At 49.6% G+C, this 19,483-nt stretch overlaps 1 protein-coding gene across 4 annotated transcripts in view; it reads left to right on the forward strand.

Moving 5' to 3' along the window:
• The window catches only part of ATP8A1 (ATPase phospholipid transporting 8A1), a 1,730,029-nt gene that overhangs the window by 347,642 nt on the left and 1,362,904 nt on the right, over positions 1–19,483 (forward strand). For all 4 annotated transcript variants that reach the window (XM_069631739.1, XM_069631741.1, XM_069631738.1 and 1 more), the window contains exon 11: positions 8,680–8,845. In XM_069631739.1, coding sequence (XP_069487840.1) covers positions 8,680–8,845 — 166 coding nt within the window. The remainder of the gene's footprint in view (positions 1–8,679; positions 8,846–19,483) is intronic.

Below are 19,483 nucleotides of genomic sequence, written 5' to 3' on the forward strand. Positions count from 1 at the left end.
TAGCTAACTGCACGCCAATTTTCTTATCTGACAAACGGGGGGTTATGGAAATAAACTAAACAATACATCTAGAAGATTGGGCAATAGTGGAAATGGGGCAGATGCTGCTTAGCTTCTAAGTATTCAATTTTGGAACCATGAGATCAAGATTCTAATCGCGCTTCTTCATTTGACAAAAAATGTTTTGAACCTGGACAGATCACTGTCTTCCTCTTCAATTCTTTCAAATTTCAGTTTACACCAAAAGAACTAGTTAGGTGAGGTACGATTAGTGGCATAATTTTAGACTTTGTAACCAGAAGCTGGGGATTGTAATCAAGAGCATCATTTTGGTTTAGCAGTCACTACCCCTATTGTTTGTGGATTGATTTGAAACATCTTTCATTTAACCAATCTGACTAATGATCTGTTAAGCTAGTATGCCTTTTAGGTTTTGAAGTTTCGGCAACTGGGATTTTGTACTCATTACCAGTCCCAATTTTTGACATGCTGTGGCCCCACCTTTCCAATAAATATTTCCAAAGTGCATACTGTTTGATGTGCTATTCTGCTGAGCTGTCGGGATTCTGTCCTGCAATGGAAGGGGCACCCGATTGGTGAGGAGCCCACAAGCTGGCGGTTTCCATGGAGCCTTTCCAAGTTCCACGGACAATGGTGCACCACAAGCCCCAGAAGCTCACAGACTAGAAACAATCTGTGCAACTGATTTTTCGTTTCCCTTTCTTGTTTGGCTTCCTTGGATTATTTGGACTGAGGCATTGATGTCTCCCTGCTTTGTATTAGTTGCTGCCTCATGCCGCTCGGGTCTGCTCCCTGCATTTGTCCTTTCTTTTTTCCTCTTTGGGCAACACGTCGGGTGTTTTTACTGATTAATGGACTCTGCATCTGGAGAATCATCAATCAAACTTCGAAACATTACTTTAGTAGGTTCATCTGTGCTTGTGTTGATCCATACAGGTAGGAAACGGGTATAAAGTGTGGAGGGGTTATTGAACCTGTGGCCATTTTCCAACCTGTGGGTAGCCGTCACTAATTGTCTTTCTTTACTGCTTAGGAGTGAGCGTTGTACTATCTGGCTCCTTCTGTTGGGGGTGGGAGGGCATTGTCTGTTCCGCCTGACAGATTACGAAGCCCACTATACAATATTGACGTTGCTGGCAATCCATTGGCTGCTATTTTGCAAGCCATAACCAATCTCTGCCCAGACATAACTTTGGTGCATACAACCTTATACCAGCGTATAGATGCATTACACAGCACTATACACCCTCTACACCCTCTACTTTCTGATGAGTACACTGGGGCCACCGCAAACCCAAATCTTCAAACTCCCTGAGCCATAATATCCAGGGATTCCATTATGCTGCCAACTCCATTTCCACGGAGATTCCCTAAAACATATTGTTCGCTTGTTAACCAATGCAAATTGCAAATTGTTTTTTGTCCTACAGCCTTTCCCGATTTCACTTCAAAAGCAACCTTTGTCCTCTCCTACTTGGGAAGGGTGTGGGGGTCTATGGATGGCAGCAGCATGGGCGAATCCACTATTCGAAGCCAGCCATCCAGTCCTCTGACTTTGAGGCTCTTTTGAGGGCAATGAATCGAGTTTTTGATACCCAGTACAAGGCACAGGTGACTGAACTCGAACTTCTAGTCTCAGGGTAAATCCTCTTTGGTAATGTACTTGCCTTGTTTCAACCAGCTTGCTGCTGAATACTCTTGGCCAGAAAACGAGAAAGCTGCCACTTTTTTTTACTAAGACTTATCTGAGGAACTAATGGATGTACTGGCTGTTGTGCCGTCACTCCCTTCTATGTTTCCATATCTACTCGGTCTGGTTTCACAGCTTGCCGTTCTGAGCAAAGAGGGGAGCGCCTGTCATGCAAATCATGCAAATCATGCAGGGTGTCTCTGACCCCAGGAGCTGACCCCGACCAATGCAGATAGGAGCAACAAGGGGTCCCGTGATCCAGGAGGAATGCAAAAGGAGACAAACCTCTTCTCCAGCATGGGGTCTGGCATGGATTCACATGCTCATGAATATTCCCCGTCGTCAGTCTGGGAATCCTCGGTAAAGAAAAAAATCTGATCTGTCTTTCTCAGTAGTAACCAATCACTGGTCTCTGGGTCATACTGCCCCAGCCAATGACTGCCCTCTCCCTAAGCCCCGCCTCTGGCAGCCATCTTCAGATTTTTACCGCACGCTCAAGTGTTGGGAGTCCTCGTGTTTAGCTCTCGAGCTTTTGCTGCGTTTTCACGCTTTTTCAAAGAGAATTTCTCATTTTTCAGTCAAATAGAGCTTTAAGCTCCACCGTCTATACATCTGATTAATGGGTATACGTGTCGGATTTTCTTCTACGCCCCTCAAGGGTGAAGATTTCGTCGGGTTACACTTCTTGGGGGATTCCAGAAGTTTCTGCGGCCTACCCGGACATGGCCCAGGAGAAAGGAAGCTCGACGCCCGGAAAGCTGTTGAGGGTTTGCCCTGGATGCCAACTACAGAATGTGTTCAAGGAGGACGAGCATTCGAAATGTCTCTACTGCCTTCATGAGGACAAAACGCACGTGGAGAAGGACTGTGCGTTTTGCAGGAACATTTCGGAACGGACCATCAGGGACCGACACCTTTGTCTCTCCAACTGGCTGGAAGGGAGGAGTCCGTCGGGTGAGAAGAAGAAGAAGAAGTCTGAGCGGTCTTCTAAGTCCTGTGAGGGCGCCCCGGCGACGGGGGCCCAACAGAAGGCAAAGCACCACGAGTCCACGGGCACCAGGAGCGCCGAACGGTCGGGCTCTTCGGCTGCCAGGCAGGGCGCGCCTTCTCCGGCACCATCAACCACGAGCCAACGCTCTGGTTCGGGGAAGAGGAAATCCGAGAACCCGGGTAAGCCTCTGGAGAGGCCCCGGTCGATCTCAAAGGATTCGGCCGAGGGGGAGCGAGGCAGTGACCCTCCCCCCAAGGTGAATGCCTCAAGCGCGCCTAAGGCGGTGAAGGCCTTGGTTCACACGGCTAAGACCTCTATCAAAGGAGTCACGGCGGCCCTGCCGCAGCCTGTGGAGGCTACACCAGTGGAGGCGACCTCGGGGCCCAGAGTCTTCCTGCCTCCGCGGAGGGAAGCCTCTTTCAGACCCATCGAAAAGACCCCCGTGAAGACCCTGACGGAAAAAGAGTGGGGGGGCGGTGGCCATTGTGGACATGGACACAACATCCGAGGAGGAGCTGGCAGACGTCCTAGAGGGCCTCGACGAGGGCATCAAAGAGGCCCGTCCCCATGGGAGGGATCCCGACGAGGGTGACGACGAGAGTGACGGCGGCACCGGCGAGGGTCCTAGTCACCCATCGCTTCCGGAGCCGCATGATAACTCAGCGGCCATTTTGTTGGCAATACAATCCTTATGTTCGGAGATGAGGACGAGATTGCCTTTACCACCAACAGAGGACCCGGTACCAGGCCCGACGGAGGAACCAGAGCCAGCCCCGGCGGGAAGCCCCCCGAACAAGAGAAGATGGATCCACCCAGCCCTGCCTTCTCAGCCCTCACAGCCTGCTCGGCCTTTACCCACATCCTCCGTCCCTGGACATGACACAGGAACAGACACGGTCACGACGGGTACCGACGGCGGTGACGACGGGACGGTGCTCCCATTACCAGCCCGGGCCCCCCATCCGATGAGATTGGATCTTTCCATGCAATGATCGCCAGGGCATCCGAGCTTTTTCAGCTCTACCCCGAAGAGAAGAAGGAAGGTTTCCTTTACCAATGGCGCGAGGCCAAGAGGAAGTCGGTCTTCGCCGTGCCTCTGCTGGATGACATCTGGGACGAGGGTCTCCCCCTTCTCAAGAACTTGTCTACGACGCCTGCCAAGAAGGATCGGTACGAGAAGAAGTACCGGGTCCCCGACGCAGCCCCTTTGTGCCTTAGGGCACAACCTACCCCGGACTCGGTCGTCTCAGCGGCGGCCAAGAAGAAAGCGGGGGGGCATCGGTCTCAACGTCAACCTCCCCGCCGGATGGCGAAGGGAAGAAGCTGGACGCAATGGGACGACGAGTTATCTCGTCGGCGGCAACAACGATTAAGACGTCCAACGCCCGTGCGATCGTGGCCCGCTACGACAGGGAGTTATGGTACAAGATTGGCCCCCTGTTGGACTTCCTACCGGATGACAAGAGGGCCGAGGCCCTGGAGATCTTGCAAGAAGGCGAAGTGGCGTCAGACCATGCCATTACGGTGGCAACGGACATTGCCGACACCGGTTTCCATCAGATAGGCAACAGCGTTTGCCTTAGACGACGAGGTTGGCTCAAGGCGACGGATTTCCGCCAGGATGTACAAGCCAAGGTGTTGGACATGCCGTTCGACGGGAACAATCTGTTTGGGAAAACGGTGGATAAGTCCCTCCAAGCCATCAAGGCAGACACAGACTGCTAGAGCCCTAGGCGTTCTCCGGCAACGGAGGCCGTCCTTTTGGAGCGCCGAAGGCAAGCAGGGTGCCTCCAAGGGATTCAGTGGTGGCTCCTCTACGTACCGCCAAGCGGCCCGCTCCTCGTCTCAGGAAGCCTATAGAGGACGAGGCAAGTCAGGGGGGGGGGGGGGGGCACTGCCGTCATCGCCAGGGAGGCCAAGGCGGCAAGGTGTCCTCCAAACAAGATTTAACCGACAGCGGGGTCGGTCCCCAACGAAGCACCCCGGTGGGAGGCCGGCTGGCGAAGTTCGTCAGCGTGTGGGAGTCCATCTCCACCGACCGTTGGGTGCTAGACGTCCTAGCCCAGGGGCACGCCCTTGAATTTCTAAAAAAGTGCCCCCGCATTCCACCCGTGGTCAGGAGGGAAAAACACGTCCCTCAACTACTTTTGGAGGTGAGGGCGTTGCTCAAAAAAGGTGCCCTCGAGCTCGTCCCGAAGAGGCTCTGGGGCTCCGGAGTATACTCAAGGTACTTCCTAGTAAAAAAGAAACAGGAGGATGGCGCCCCATCCTGGACCTGCGACGGCTGAACAAGTACATCAAGGCACAGAAGTTCCGGATGGTCACCCTCCAGCACGTGCTGGGACAACTGGAGGAGGGCGATTTCCTGTCGTCGTTGGATTTGGAGGATGCGTACTTCCACATCCCCATTCTGAAAGGTCACCGAAAGTTCCTCAGGTTCGTGGTCCAAGGACGGCACTACCAGTTCAAGGCCCTCCCGTTCGGATTGAAGTCGGCACCCAGGGTGTTCACCAAGTGCCTCGCACCGGTGCCGGCGCGGCTGCACTTGCAGGGGATCCACGTCTACCCCTACCTGGACGACTGGCTCATCCGAGCAGGGACAAGTCGCTGTGGATCACACATCAAAGACCGTCCAGCTGCTCTCGTACCTGGGATTCTCCATCAACGTTCCCAAATCCCACCTGGTCCCGTCGCATGTCGCACTGTTTCTGGGAGCAAAGCTCGACACAGTGGCGTGCCTGGCCTCACCGTCGGAAGAAAGGACGAAGGCCATCCTGGGCAAGGTGCAGCGTCTGCTGGCCATGGACGTGGCCAGGGTGAGGTCCATCAAGTCCCTCCTCGGGATGATGTCCTCCTGCATATATCTCGTGCGCCTGTGCAGGCTTCAGATGCGCCCTCTGCAAGAGTTCCTCGACTCCCGCTGGATCCAAGCGACGGGCAGCTTCGAGGACGGGATTCTGCTCGACGAGACCTTCCGATGAGCGATCTGGTGATGGGGCACCTGCGCTCATCTGATGGCGGGCACAGACTTTCAGACCCCATCCCACCAGATAACGGTGACAACGGATGCCTCCCTGGAAGGATGGGGAGCACAGACTGGAGATCTTCACGCAAGAGGCCTGTGGCTCCCGGAGGAGAAGATGCTCCACATCAACATCCTGTAGCTCCGTGCAGTGTTCTGGGCCCTCAGGTCCTTTCTCCCATCCCTCAAGGGCAAGGTGGTGAGAATTTTCACCGACAACACCACCACGATGTTCTACATCTGGAAGCAGGGAGGAACCAGATCCCCAGCCCTCTCCAAGGAAGCCCAGGATCTGTGGCATTGGGCCGTCGCCCAAAGGATGTTTCTGGTGCCCTTTCATCTGGCAGGGATAAAAAACACCATCGCCGACTCACTCAGCAGGGAGCTGCGCTCGTGCCACGAGTGGGAACTACGTCAGGATCAAGTGGATCGACTGTTCCGACGATGGGGAAAACCCCAGATCGACTTGTTCGCGACAGCGATGAACTCCAAGTGCCAGAAGTTCACCAGCAGGTTTCCCCAGCCGAGGAGCATGGGCGATGCTTTCTCGTTCCCCCTGGAAGGCCTGTTCCTGCTCCGACTCGTCAAACAGCTCAAGAGGTCCCGGTGCAGGATGATCCTGGTCGCACCGGCGTGGCCGAGGCAGATCTGGTTCCCGGACCTTCTGGACTTGTCAGCGTCCCCACCAGTCAAGCTGCCGACGGACGCGGATCTTCTCTCCAGAGAAGGAGGCGCCATACTTCGTCACGACCCGGAGTTGCTGAACTTGCAGGCCTGGCTCCTGCAGCGCTAGAGTTTGGAGGGTACGACATCCCGGCTGACTGCAGAGAGGTCCTTGCAAAAGCCAGGGCGTCCTCAACTCTCAAGTACTATGCAGAGAGGTCCTTGCAAAAGCCAGGGCGTCCTCAACTCTCAAGTACTACGGACATAAGTGGAAGAGGTTCTCTGTTTGGTGCCGTGCACAGAAGATTAACCCTCTACGGATTACGGCCCCTCAAGTGCTGCCGTACCTACTGTCGCTGGTCAATGCTGGACTGGCTCACGCCTCCATCAAGGTACATCTGGCTGCGATCTCCCGATACACTAGAACCACAGGATGGGCGTCCTTGTGGTCCCATCGCCTGGTGAAGGAATTTATGAAGGGACTGTTCCGATCGTTCCCGCCGGTGAAGGCCCCTGCCCCAGCATGGCAGCTCAACCTGGTGCTGACCAGGCTCATGGGGGCGCCATTCGAGCCCCTGCATTCGGCACCGTTGAAATTCCTGTCGTGGAAGACTGTGTTTCTTGTGGCCATCACTTCTACATGGCGAGTGGGAGAGATCCAGGCCCTATCCCGCAAGCCTCCATACTTGACTTTTCACGACATGAGGGTGGTGCTGAGGACGCACCCCTCGTTTATGCTCAGGGTGCCGTCGGATTTCCACCTCAACAAGCCCTTGGTGTTTCTTGTTTTCTTCTCGTCGCCTTCGTCTCCGGCCGAGAGGACTTTGCACTCGCTGGATGTGGCTAGAGCGCTGAAGTTCTACGTGGACCGCACAAAGAGTTTTCAGAAGACATCACAGCTTTTTGTGAACTTTGGACCTGTGAACCAAGGGAAGGCTCTCTCGAAGGCTTCCATTTCCAGATGGCTCTCCGGCTGCATCACGCACTGTCATCGGTTGGCAAACCGACCGTTGCCTGGCCGTCCGAGAGCCCATTCAACCAGAGCTATCGCTGCTACCACGGCGTTCTTGTCTGGTGTGCCTTTGCTGGACATCTGCAGGGCTGCTACGTGGAGGTCGAAGCACACCTTCACGAGATTCTACTGCATCGACCGGGATTCCAGGGAGGAGTCCAGGGTCGGCCAAGCAGTGCTGCGCAACCTGTTCGCCTAAGGTGAGCCTGGTGAGGCGGTAAGAACTGCTTAATGTTGAGTTTTGATGTAATGCTTAATGTTGAGCCCTTTTTTCCACCTCCAGTTGGTTGTGCATGTGTGTATTGCTATGTATTCTTATATTCATGAGCATGTGAATCCATGCCAGACCCCATGCTGGAGAAGGAACAAGTTACTTACCTGTAACTTTTGTTCTCCAGCATGGGTCTGGCATGGATTCACATGCAAACCCTCCCTCCTGCCCCTCTACGGCTCTTCACTTGGTCATAATGCCACTTTGCGTGCTACCAAATCTGAAGATGGCTGCCAGAGGCGGGGCTTAGGGAGAGGGCAGTCATTGGCTGGGGCAGTATGACCCAGAGACCAACTGATAGTGATTTTTTCTTTACCGAGGATTCCCAGCCTGACTGGGAATATTCATGAGCATGTGAATCCATGCCAAACCCATGCTGGAGAACAACAGTTACAGGTAAGTAACTTGTTCCTTATCTGTGCATGTATTGCAGCCAATCGGGTCACTATGTATGTATCTGTCCCAAATGTCCTACTGCGAGGTTAGGAAACGCAAAAGCTCACCCGTAGATGGGGCTGTATGGACGAGTCTTTCGGAATTTGATTCTGCATCGCTTACCATTTCCTTGCATGCACATGCCTGGCCCGTGCTTATTTGAACCCAGTACGCCAAGGTCTAAGAAGTATGAACTCTGTCCCACAGTGTGTGAAGTTTCACACAAACTCGATTCCCTGGTTGAGGCATATTTTGCACACTTGTAAAAATGTACAAATAGTCCACTTTCTCTCCCAGAGAAAAAACTTCCCTTGTGGGTATCTGAAAATAAATCAAATGCTTGATGAATGCAATATTCCCAATGAATGAGGGTGCCTTTTGAAAATTCAGAGTAGTTTTCTGCCACATTTATTTGCCATGACAAAACTCATGTGTTCATCAGCAAATCCCCAAACAAAGGGCATTGGATTGGTAGCTGCCTCGTTTCGGCATTAGGGATTTTTGCTGAGTTGCAATGTCTTTAACATGTGCCTGAAGATGAATGATGTTCATCTGTATTTTTCTTATTTTTCAGAATTCAACGCGACCTCCTCTCAAACTTTCCAACGTGGAACGGATCACAAACATCCAGATTTTGTTATTATTCTGCACCCTGCTTGCGATTTCCTTGATCTGCTCCATCGGCTCCTCTATATGGAACGCAAAGCATGAGGAAGGGGACTGGTACCTGAGCTTGAACTGTAAGAAATGGCATTGCACTGTGCATTGTGAACTGACATTTTCAAGTATTGTGTACTTTAGTTGAATGAAAAGGCCATGTGTCCTTGAGTCTACAGTTTTGGCCAATTGCCTAGCTTCTAAAAGAAAACTTTTCATCTGCTTATTTCATTTGAGTCTTCTTAAAACAGAAATGTCTCTTGCAGAGTATAGCATTCTTAAAACGGGTTTTGAAGCTCAATATCTTCAAGCGTATTTGTCTAGTTTCCCCCACATTGTGTAACCAAACACACGTGTGTCAGTGTATTTAATTATTCATCTTGGTTTTCCAGATCCCTTCTTTTCCTCTCCTCCCTGCCCCTTGTTTTCAAACCTGCGCACTTCGCTGTTAGATGTAAATTGCACTAGCAGAGCTGGGAGGATGGGGGAGCAATGCCCCCTCCCTCCCAGCACCCCCTCAGTGTCCAGTCCACCTCCCCTGCCATGCAGGACTGCCACTCGTCTCAGTGAATGTAAGATGTTTTAAAAAGCATGCGCTGGAGGGTCTAGCACAGAGCATACATTGGCCACCAGGTTACTAAGCAGCCAAGTTGAGAACGCCCATTGCACTGCCTATGTTCAATCTCTTTCCAGGATGTGTCAAAGCTCCCAGAATTAATTCCTGAATGCTCTTTCTTCGCCGAAAGAGAAGATTCACAGCAGCAGACAGAAGACATAAAGGGAAGAAGTTTTAACATGACAAAGTGTAATGTATGCACGCATTACTGTTTGTATATAATTCATTCAGTATGTGTTTGCATGCAAGAGTCTTGAGTGAGACTGCACATGTATGTATGTATGTTAGTGTGTGTGTGGGGGGTGTCAGTGTTTCAGTGAAAGTGTGCGCATGAATGCTATGTGATATGGGGCAAAAACATTGCTATAATCTATTGTGTGCTCGTCCTCATGAAAGTGATTCACAGTGACCATACTTGAATAGATTGCGGCCACAGCTTCATGAAAGTGATTTGTAATGACCATTACTGGCATAGCTTGTGGCCTGAGCCTGATTCAACTGATGTGCAGAGCCATTATTAGAATAACGAATGGTGGCTGCACCTTCATGCAAGTTATTTATTGTGACCATCCCTGGCATAGATATGTTGGAGCCGAAGGTTTTTGCAAGTGATTTGCAGGTTTGAAATCACTTTCATGAAGCACCCAAAATGTATGCCAGTAATGGTCCATTGTACATTACTTTCATGACCGGTACAGATATTGTGGGCGCAGCTTCATGCAAGGGATTCATATTTGCCACTAGTGGCATAGACAGACTGTGGCTGCAGATTCATGCAAGTGATTTACAAGTGACCATTATTGGTATAGATAGATTGATGACCAATTGTTAACTGTTCACTTTTATGATGAATCGCAGGTATTCGTCTCGCCTCCCAAAGGGGGAGATTCCCTCTCTGAGGCAAAGGAGTTGAGCCTGCTCTGCAAGACCCTCCCTAGGGGTCGAGGCAAGTGGGACCTCACTGGGAGAGACTGCCCCTTTTGGAGACAGTCTCCCGTTCCTGTGAGGAACTCCCTAAGTCAACTACCATAGCTGCATATACGCGACTATGTTGTATGAAGTGTAGTGTGTCAACTTTGTTTTTCTGAAGACGATGTGGAAGAAAAAAGGAAGATGTCTGTTTAATCAGACATTTATTTAACTGCGACGAGTCAAAGCAGAAGGAGAGGTATATGAAGCACTCGGACATCGCGCCCTGTGAAGGTTGAGTCAAGTAAGGTTGCGGAGTCCACGACATTTGAAGACTGAGAGAAACAGTGGGAGACACCAAAGGCCTGGCGTATGCACCCGCAAAGGAATCGATACAAGAAAGAACAGAGACGAAGTACCTGGTAGTGGCGTGATCACACTTGCAGTATGGTGGGCAAGACGCCCGAGGAACAGCAAAGGGACTACCGCGAAAGGAAGCCTGAGCGGCATCTGACCATCAGCGTCTGTGGAAGGCCGGCACCCAATGAGGAACAGAGAATGGGAATCTGAAGAGAGAGAAGCAGTACCTGAGCATGAGCAGAGCCCTGCAGCCTTTCCCTGCACACACAGAGGTTCCCAGGGGAATCCGGAATAGCAGCAGGGTGCTGGGGAATCATTATATGTATGAAGAAATTTGACCCAGTCCAAAGGACGAGAACGAAAATAGAAAAGTTAATGATTGGTGCTGTAAAAACCCAAGAAAGAAAATAACAAACAACCGGTTAGGGAAAACCGGTGTCACTTGAAGAGAGAGACTCGTAACAGTCCTGAGGACGAGATAGCATTGAAGGAAGTAGTTTACCATGTGCGGCACCCATATACAAAATAGAGACTTAACCCATCCAGATGGGGAGCCAACAGAGATTGTGAATTAAAACCATAGGAGGAAGGGCAAGCGCCTATTTATTTATTTGCATTTGTAAAGCGCCTAAGCAAAGAGGCATCAAGGGACTGTTGCGATCCAGCTCTGCAGTACATTTCTTGGGGGGCGGGAAAAGGCAAACCGCAAAAAAAAAAACAGGGAACTGTGGAGCAAGTATCTGTCTCTTTGCCCCCAATGCCAGAGGTCGGCCAGACAGAGATTAGGCGAAGAGCCAAGTTTTAAGGGCTTTACTGAATTCCCTGTGAGAGTGTTCTGCTCTTAGAGATGGTGAAAGGGAATTCCATTGAGATGCTGCTACGACCGGGAACCTGGCACCTCCTCCTCTGATGTGTTTGAACTTCGGCTGTGTGATGCAGTGTAGGTGGGTATACCTTACCGGCCTAATATGGTCATTTTGAAGAACTACAATAGTTGATAAGAGAGACTATCAGAGGAGATTACGTTAAGTGTATGAGGCAGAAAAGAGCCTCTATATAAAGACTATCCACGAAGAAGAGAAGACCAGGGGAAGATGAGACATTCTCTTGGCATATTTACTTATATTTAGTGGTAGGTCAGATAGCTAGTTTGGACCGAGGACATATTAACTTTGGACTTCCTGACATCTGTCAAGCGCCTCTAGATATGTAGGGTGTTCCCTTTAGCAATAGGGAGGAGAGTGAGGCATTATTCTTATTTTTATTATTGAGAGTACAGAATGTCCTCAACGTGCCAAACTCCTTCTTCCGACTGACCACACTTTGTACTCCTTTTTTTTTCTCCAGAAACTGCATTAAAATCATATTTTTCACAATTTTTAATACACACATTTTTTATATTATTTGGAGGGCAAACTCTCTTGAGACCCTCTACTTTATTTTGAGGTCCCTCGCTATGCTCGGTCCCCCATGCTAATTTGAGCATATATGCAGTTATCTCCAATGAAAATATTCATGGATCAATTAGAATTCTAGTGCTCTAACGAGTCGACCGCCCCATTTCCCACTACCTTCCCCGGCACCAAAAGCTGCCTCCCCACCAGTAGGTTGTGATCATTGTTATAACGCTAACACAACGAAAAAAGTATTTTTACTCCGATGGCCTGTTCCTTCACCTAACTACTCCTTACATGGTGGGGTGTCTGTCTGTAGGACAGTTAACGTCTTGGGTGCCAGGGATATAAAACAATAACTTGTTAACTTCACCCAAAAGCCATCTGTTCTTAATATGCACACAGCTTTCTGCCACAGTACGATCTATCTTGCTGGGTCTTTCTTTTTCTCGCTTTACTTGTATTGGTCATTCATCTCCCTTTTTGAGTGCACATATCATTAAAGTTGGGTACTTAAATATGGCGCATCCATCAAGCCAGGAGATAACCTACTGTCATGTTCAGTCTAAATCTAAGGGCATGCTGAATACAGGGGATGGAGCTCATTGGAAGAGATGGACGTGTTTGTATGCATCTCCTATGCTTCAGGTAGGCTGTCTCCTAATTTACATTGCCCATTCAAAAATAACATTCTGAGTGAGGCTTCTGTCTCAGGGTGGGTTAAAGAGGTTTCCTATTGGCTATCAAGAAACTGTGCATGGTGCAAGGGCATTCTACAAAGGGGAACAGAGTGAACGTTATTGCCCATGGTAAATGCCTAAGGGTAGGGGTCTCCGTAAAGTAAGAGAGATGCAAATGCTAGGCCGATATTTGTGCTTTAAGGGGCTTTGGCCATTGGATTGTAAATGGCAGATGTTACTATTTCCCAAGGAAATGGGACTCCTTTTATCGACTGCATAGGAACGAAATAACAAATGGGCCTGGAGGTCGGTGTTGGGCACATTGGGCGGGAGGTGGAGGTGGTGTTACAGAATGAAAACCTATGTATGCCGGTTCCATAAATCTCATTGGAGATCTACATATATGTTTACCTGGTCCCATGGGATGAACTCACTTCCTGAACCAGTCAACTTTGGTCTTGGTATGTTGTTTATCTATAATAATTCAATGAAAAAACATAGTTAAGGGGACGTTATGGTTAAGTTGCACTAATAAAAACCTATGAAATTCAATGGAAAAACATTGTTACAGGGACATCATGTTTACAGGTAAAACAGAAAAACCTCAGAAATTCACCAGTTATGGGTAAGCTAAGCAACCATAACTTGCCCCACCACTGTGCACTGCTAAGACGAACACCCAGTACATCACAAATGTCATCGATGACATCACTGATGACCTCATATATCAACTTAACCATAACGTCCCTTTAGCAAAGTTTTTTCTTTGATTTGTATAGGTTTTTATTGGTGCAATTGAACCATAACATCTCTCTAACAAAGTTTTTTTTTCAGAGAATTCCATGTGTTTTTACCAGTGCATGCTATTTTCCTACAACTTACTAATATCCTACTTACCCCATTCTACAAACATTTGTGTCCAATTTACAACCACCTTAAAACTCTGCCTTTTCCCACCTTCTAGCATCATTTTTAACACTTCTATACTTTGTCCAATGTTTTTGCTTCAGTCGACGTCCGCGAATGTCTGACGTCACTGTGGACCTTCCGAACAGTGCCACGTGACCATTCATAGACTCAATACATTTTTCCAACATTTCCATTAGCATTTTTTGTTATGCTAATGGAAATAATGTGGTGTTCATCCCACGTTCCAGGGAGTGCAACTTGGGATAACGACCCGGCAGCCCAAGTTATCGGACCAAGCGAAGTGTGTCTGTGTGCGCCCTGATGCCTGCGGGCTTCGGCGCATTTTAAATAAATAACGAGGGCTCCAGACCATTATCCTCCATTGCAGCCCCTGCAATGGCGGATAAAGGCCTTTAGCACCCCTGGTTCCCAAAGCAAGTACCCAGGGTGCTAAAAAAAATAGATTTTTTTTCCTACAGCGGGATGCCTGTGGTGTCCCACTGTAGGAAGGAAAATCCTTTTCCATGATTACCACCATGGAAAGAGAAGAGGGGCTCTGTACTAAGCCCCACCTTCGAAGGGATTGTGTCCTCCGACGTATTCCTTATCTTTGATAGATCATCTCCCAGCTTGCTGGCCTCGGAAATTTTTTTCAGTAGAGGGCGCTGCGCGTCGACATCCCTCGAGCCGATGTCCCTCGACAGCCTCTGTATGGGCGCCAACGTCATCACGCGTATAAATAGACTCACGCAGCGTCTGTTGCTCAGTTTCGTTTTTCCGCGCTTCGTGGGGCCTCGGATATCGTTGCTCACTTCTTCAGTCAAATATACTTCATTATTCCTCGTGAATACCGACTCGTACTCGATGGCTTCCTCACCCGAACCGACGACTCCACGGTCCGGCCTCAAAAAATGTGGAGACTGTGGAAAGAAAATGTTGTTGACGGATCCTCACAGGATTTGTTTGTGGTGGCTGGGAATCAAGCACCATTGCTGAGAGTGCGAGGACTGCATGTCCATGACGGCGAAAGCCTTGAATGAGCGTAAGGGGAAGCTCGAGAGAGGTAAGGCAGTTAAAACATCTTCGAACGTTTCCTCGGCGGAGTTCGTATCCTCGCCATCACAAAATACATTCTTGTTCTAGGTCTCGAAGCAGTTCCCATCACTCTTCGAGATCTAAGCATTCAAAAAAGAGACATCGAAGATCCCCTTCCTCGTCTTCCGTTTCCCCAAAAAGGGTCTCCTGCCCCACAAAACATAGCTCTCAGGCTGAGTTCAGGAAAAGGATGATGAGCGTCTTCGAGAAAGCAGCCTCGACCCCCTTGAAGACTGCTGAGGGTGATACCCTGGGTGAAAGACCCAAAAAATCAAAACGCTGCGAGTCACAGCACCCGGCGAAAGAAGCCACTCGAGAGCGTCACAAACCCTTGAGTAAAGGCAAAGTCGCATCTTAGACGCCGTCGTCGAAGATCCCTTCGACGCATAGATGGGCGTCTTCAACGCCGTTATCGAAGGGTTCTTCGACGCACAGGTCAGTCGAGTCGACCCCGTCTTCGATGCCGAGAAAGGACAAACCCACGGCCACCTCACAGCCAGTGACCATACCCAGAGCCTCGATCACGAGAATGTCGTCGACAACCTCAAGTAGAATTCCGATACTCTCAAGTTCATCAAGGCCTCTACCACCTTTCTCGATGCCTTTTTCGGTGGCTTCGAAGCCTTTAACGTCCGCGTCGACGACGTCGACGTTTTCTCAGCCAATCATGACGAATTTGGCCCCTTCTGCTCTGGAAATGGGATTTATACCATTTTCAAGACCTGATCACTCCAGAGTCTTATCATCTATTTATGAAGAAGTGGAGGATTGGGATCAGGAAAGACCTTTTGAGTTGCAGGGATCTGCTACTCTCCTGTACCAGAGGAATTTACTTCTGAGGAAGGTAGGTTTAAAGACCTCCAAGAATCCTTACAGGAAGCAAGTGGGTTGGATACTTGCCCAGAAGTGGAATTTGCCAGACCAGACCCAGGGGAACATGCTGAAACCCCTTATAGAACCTTGATGGCAAGGATAATAGAGTTTATGGGGTGGTCCACACCCTCACCTGCTTTTCAGCAAGACAACCTCACAGACATCTTGGTCAAAGGCCCACAGGAGGACCCTGTGGAGCCATTTCATGCAGCATTACAAAGGAGAATATTGGCAAACTGGGAAACACCCGAGGTAATCCCGGCGGTTAACAAAAAAGCATCAGCTAAATAGAGGGTGTCTTCTGCTGACCCTGAATATTTATCCAAACACCCAACTCCGAAGAGTCTGGTTGTTCAGGCAGCTACTTCATCAGGTAGTAAATCGGCTTACCCTACTGTTCCACAGGACAGGGATGATAAGAGATATGACTCTATGGCCAAAAAAGTATTTTCTGCATGTAGCATGGCGTTGAAATCCATCAGTACTACTTGTACGCTCGCAAGGTTCAGCCACACGCTTTGGGAGTGTGCTTCATCAACAGCTGACTGCCTCCCGGAGGGAGAAGAAAGGGAAGCGTTCCTAAATATCAAGAATGGTAAAGACCCTATGTGCGAATCCCTTCAAAATGGCATCGATTCTGCTGACAGCATCAGCAGGGCCATGGCGGCAAGCACAACAACCAGGAGATTTGCTGGTTGCAGAAGTCTGGTTTTGCTCCAGATGTGCAAAGCAGACTCTTGAATATGCCCTTTGACGGCTCTTCCTTGTTTGGTAAGAAGGCAGATGACAGTTTAGAAAAGCTTCAAACATCAAAGGCAGCAGCAAAATCCCTGGGAGCTGCAATCTGTCAGACACCATTTCGCCCCTCGGGTACCTCTTGGAGAGGTAAGTCCTTTCGCTTCTATTCCGCATTCGGAAGAGGCAGAGGACAGCCGGTTCAAAGGGGTCAGAAAAAATTCACCCGAGGTGGACGGGGTAAAAATACAAAAGCCGCAGCAGCCGCAGGTGCCTCTTTACCCTCGGCATCTGCATCAGCCGCCGCCAAACCGCTCTGAGGACTCTCCTCACAAGACACCAGTAGGGGGCAGGTTAACTCAACATCTGACGGAATGGCAGGCTATTACGTCAGATGCTTGGGCATTGGAGACAGTTGCCCAAGGTTACTGCCTGCCTTTTCTACGCATCCCTCGGAGTCATCCACCGGGGAACAGCTCTCTGAAAGTTCCAGATCCGCTCCTCTTGCAGGAAATTGTAGACCTGCTAGAGAAAGGTGCCATAGAACCGGTACCCGTAGCGGAGAGGAACACTGGCTGGTACTCCCCCCTACTTTCTCATACCGAAGAAAGCCGGAGGACTGAGACCTATCTTGGACTTACGAGAATTGAACAGTTCCTCAGGAAGGACAAGTTCAAGATGCTAACTCTCTCTCAGATCCTTCAGGCCCTCCAGCTCCAGGACTGGCTGGTATCTCTGGACCTCCTGGATGCTCATTTCCATGTGCCAATCCATTTCAAACACAGGAAATACCTGAGGTTCGCAATTGGCGGCTCTCATTATCAATTTAGAGTTCTGCCATTTGGGCTGACCTCCACCCCGAGGGTCTTTACCAAGCTAATGTCGGTAGTGGCTGCAAGTCTAAGGAGGGAAGGGATTCACGTCTACCCCTACCTGTAACGATTGGCTGATCAGAGCTGTGTCCCCGGACAAGCTCAGATTCAGCTAGATCATGTCTGCCACTTCCTTCACAAACTGGGCTTCTCCCTCAATTTAAAGAAGTCACAGATGATACCATCACAGAGACTCCAGTTCATTGGAGCGGTCCTGGACACTTCCCTGGGAAAAGCCTCGCCACCAGAGGTGAGGGCTCAAGATATTCTGCAGATGGTCACCAAGTTTCAAAATGCCCAACGTCTCCCAGCCTTCGACTTTTTGAGGTTGCTAGGCCTCATGGCATCCTGCATCTTCCTTGTGCCAGAGGCTTGCCTGAGAATGAGATCTCTTCAGTGGGCACTGAGAACTCAGTGGTTGCAATTCTCAGGGAGAGTGACAGACCTCCTTCAGGTTCCGGACTAAGTGGCTCGAGACCTTCAGTGGTGGGCCTGCCAGAAAAACATCTTGAAAGGAGAACTGTTTTGGCAACCATGGCCGGAGATAACAGTAGTCACAGATGCCTCACTCATGGGGTGGGGAGCCCATACCAACGACTTTACCATCAGCGGTCGTTGGTCTCCATCGGAGTCCAGACTACATATCAACCTGTTAGAGCTGAGAGCAATCAGACTAGCGCTGAAGGCTTTTCTGCCATCTGTACAGGGGAAAAATGTCCTGATAATGACACAGTGGCCATGCACTACCTCAACAAAAGAGGAGGCGTAGGATCACTGCCACTGTGCAGAGAGGCAATGCAGCTCTGGTTTTGGGCAGTTCAAGAAGGAATCTATCAGCAGTTCACCTAGCCGGAGAGAAGAACTTGACGGCGGACGCTCTGAGCAGGCAAGGCACAGTCTCCCACAAGTGGGAACTAGCTCAGGAAGTCCTTCAGGAGATCTTCGCCCTTTGGGGAACCCCTCAAGTGGATCTGTTCGCCACCAGTACCAACAGGAAGTGCGATCTGTTTTGTTCAAGGGAATTTCCCCCGAGAGGAGCTCTAGGGGACGTGTTCGTAGTGGACTGGGAGTTTCCACTCCTGTACGTGTTTCCACCAGTCCCTGTCATTCCTCAAATGATCAGGAGGTTGAGAAGATTCCAGAGGACCATGATCCTAATTGCCTCAGACTGGGCCAGGAGAACGTGGTACCCGGACCTTCTGGACATGTCCATCTGCCCTCCAATTCGTCTTCCACTCAAGGAGAATCTTCTCTCACAGAACGGAGGTCAGGTTCTCCATCCAGACATCAGAACCCTCAACCTTCACACCTGGCTTCTGAAAGGTTGAGATACAAGGATTGGGACCTCCCTGATGACGTCTTGGAAGTGTTGCTTTCGGCCAGAAGGCCAGCAACAAAGTCTTTATACTGTTGCCGTTGGAACAAATTTTGCAGCTGGTGTAGAGAAGAGAATATCAACCCCTTTTCATGTGGTACACCAACTGTGTTATCCTTTCTACTCTACTTGGCAAATTCAGGCCTTCAAATTGGCACTATCAAGGGCTATCTCACAGCGCGATCGATCTTCAAGCGCACTGCAGAGGAGCCATCGTATTTCAAATTACCCTTAGTAATACAATTTCTAAAGGGATTAACTATTGTCTATCCTCCAAGGTCATTCCAAGTTCCCTTATGGGACTTAAATTTAGTCTTAAATTTCCTGATGGGTACTCCTTTCGAACCACTCCACTCTTGTTCGCTAAGATTTCTCACCCTTAAGACTGTCTTGTTAGTGGCTTTAACATCTGCTAGAAGGGTGAGCGAATTACAAGCTCTATCTTGTAAACCCCCTCATACAATTTTTCATAAAGACAAAGTTGTCCTACAGGTGAAGCCTAATTTCCTCCCAAAGGTGGTTTCTGAATTCCACATCACTCAGAAAATGACCTTACCTTTGTTCTATCCGCCTCCCCATCCGGGGAAAGAGGAAGAAAGGCTACATAGGCTGGACCCAAGGCGGGCTTTAAGCTTTTACATTTGCAGACTTGCTAGGATTAGGCAAGCAGACCAACTGTTCGTAGGTTACTCAGGGCACAAATTAGGATTACCGATAACAAAACAAACGATTTCCAGATGGATTATTTTGGCCATTCTGGAATGTTACAAACTAGCAGGGAAAGAGCCTCCTCAAAATCTTAGGGCTCATTCAATAAGGGGCATCGCAGCCTCCTCGGCCCTCCAAAGAGGGGTTCTGGTTCGAGACATATGTGCGGTTGCCACATGGTCGTCCGCACATACC

The sequence above is a fragment of the Ambystoma mexicanum genome, chromosome 6q (assembly GCF_040938575.1).
Source record: "Ambystoma mexicanum isolate Mex_15411 chromosome 6q, UKY_AmexF1_1, whole genome shotgun sequence".
Lineage (NCBI taxonomy): Eukaryota > Metazoa > Chordata > Amphibia > Caudata > Ambystomatidae > Ambystoma > Ambystoma mexicanum.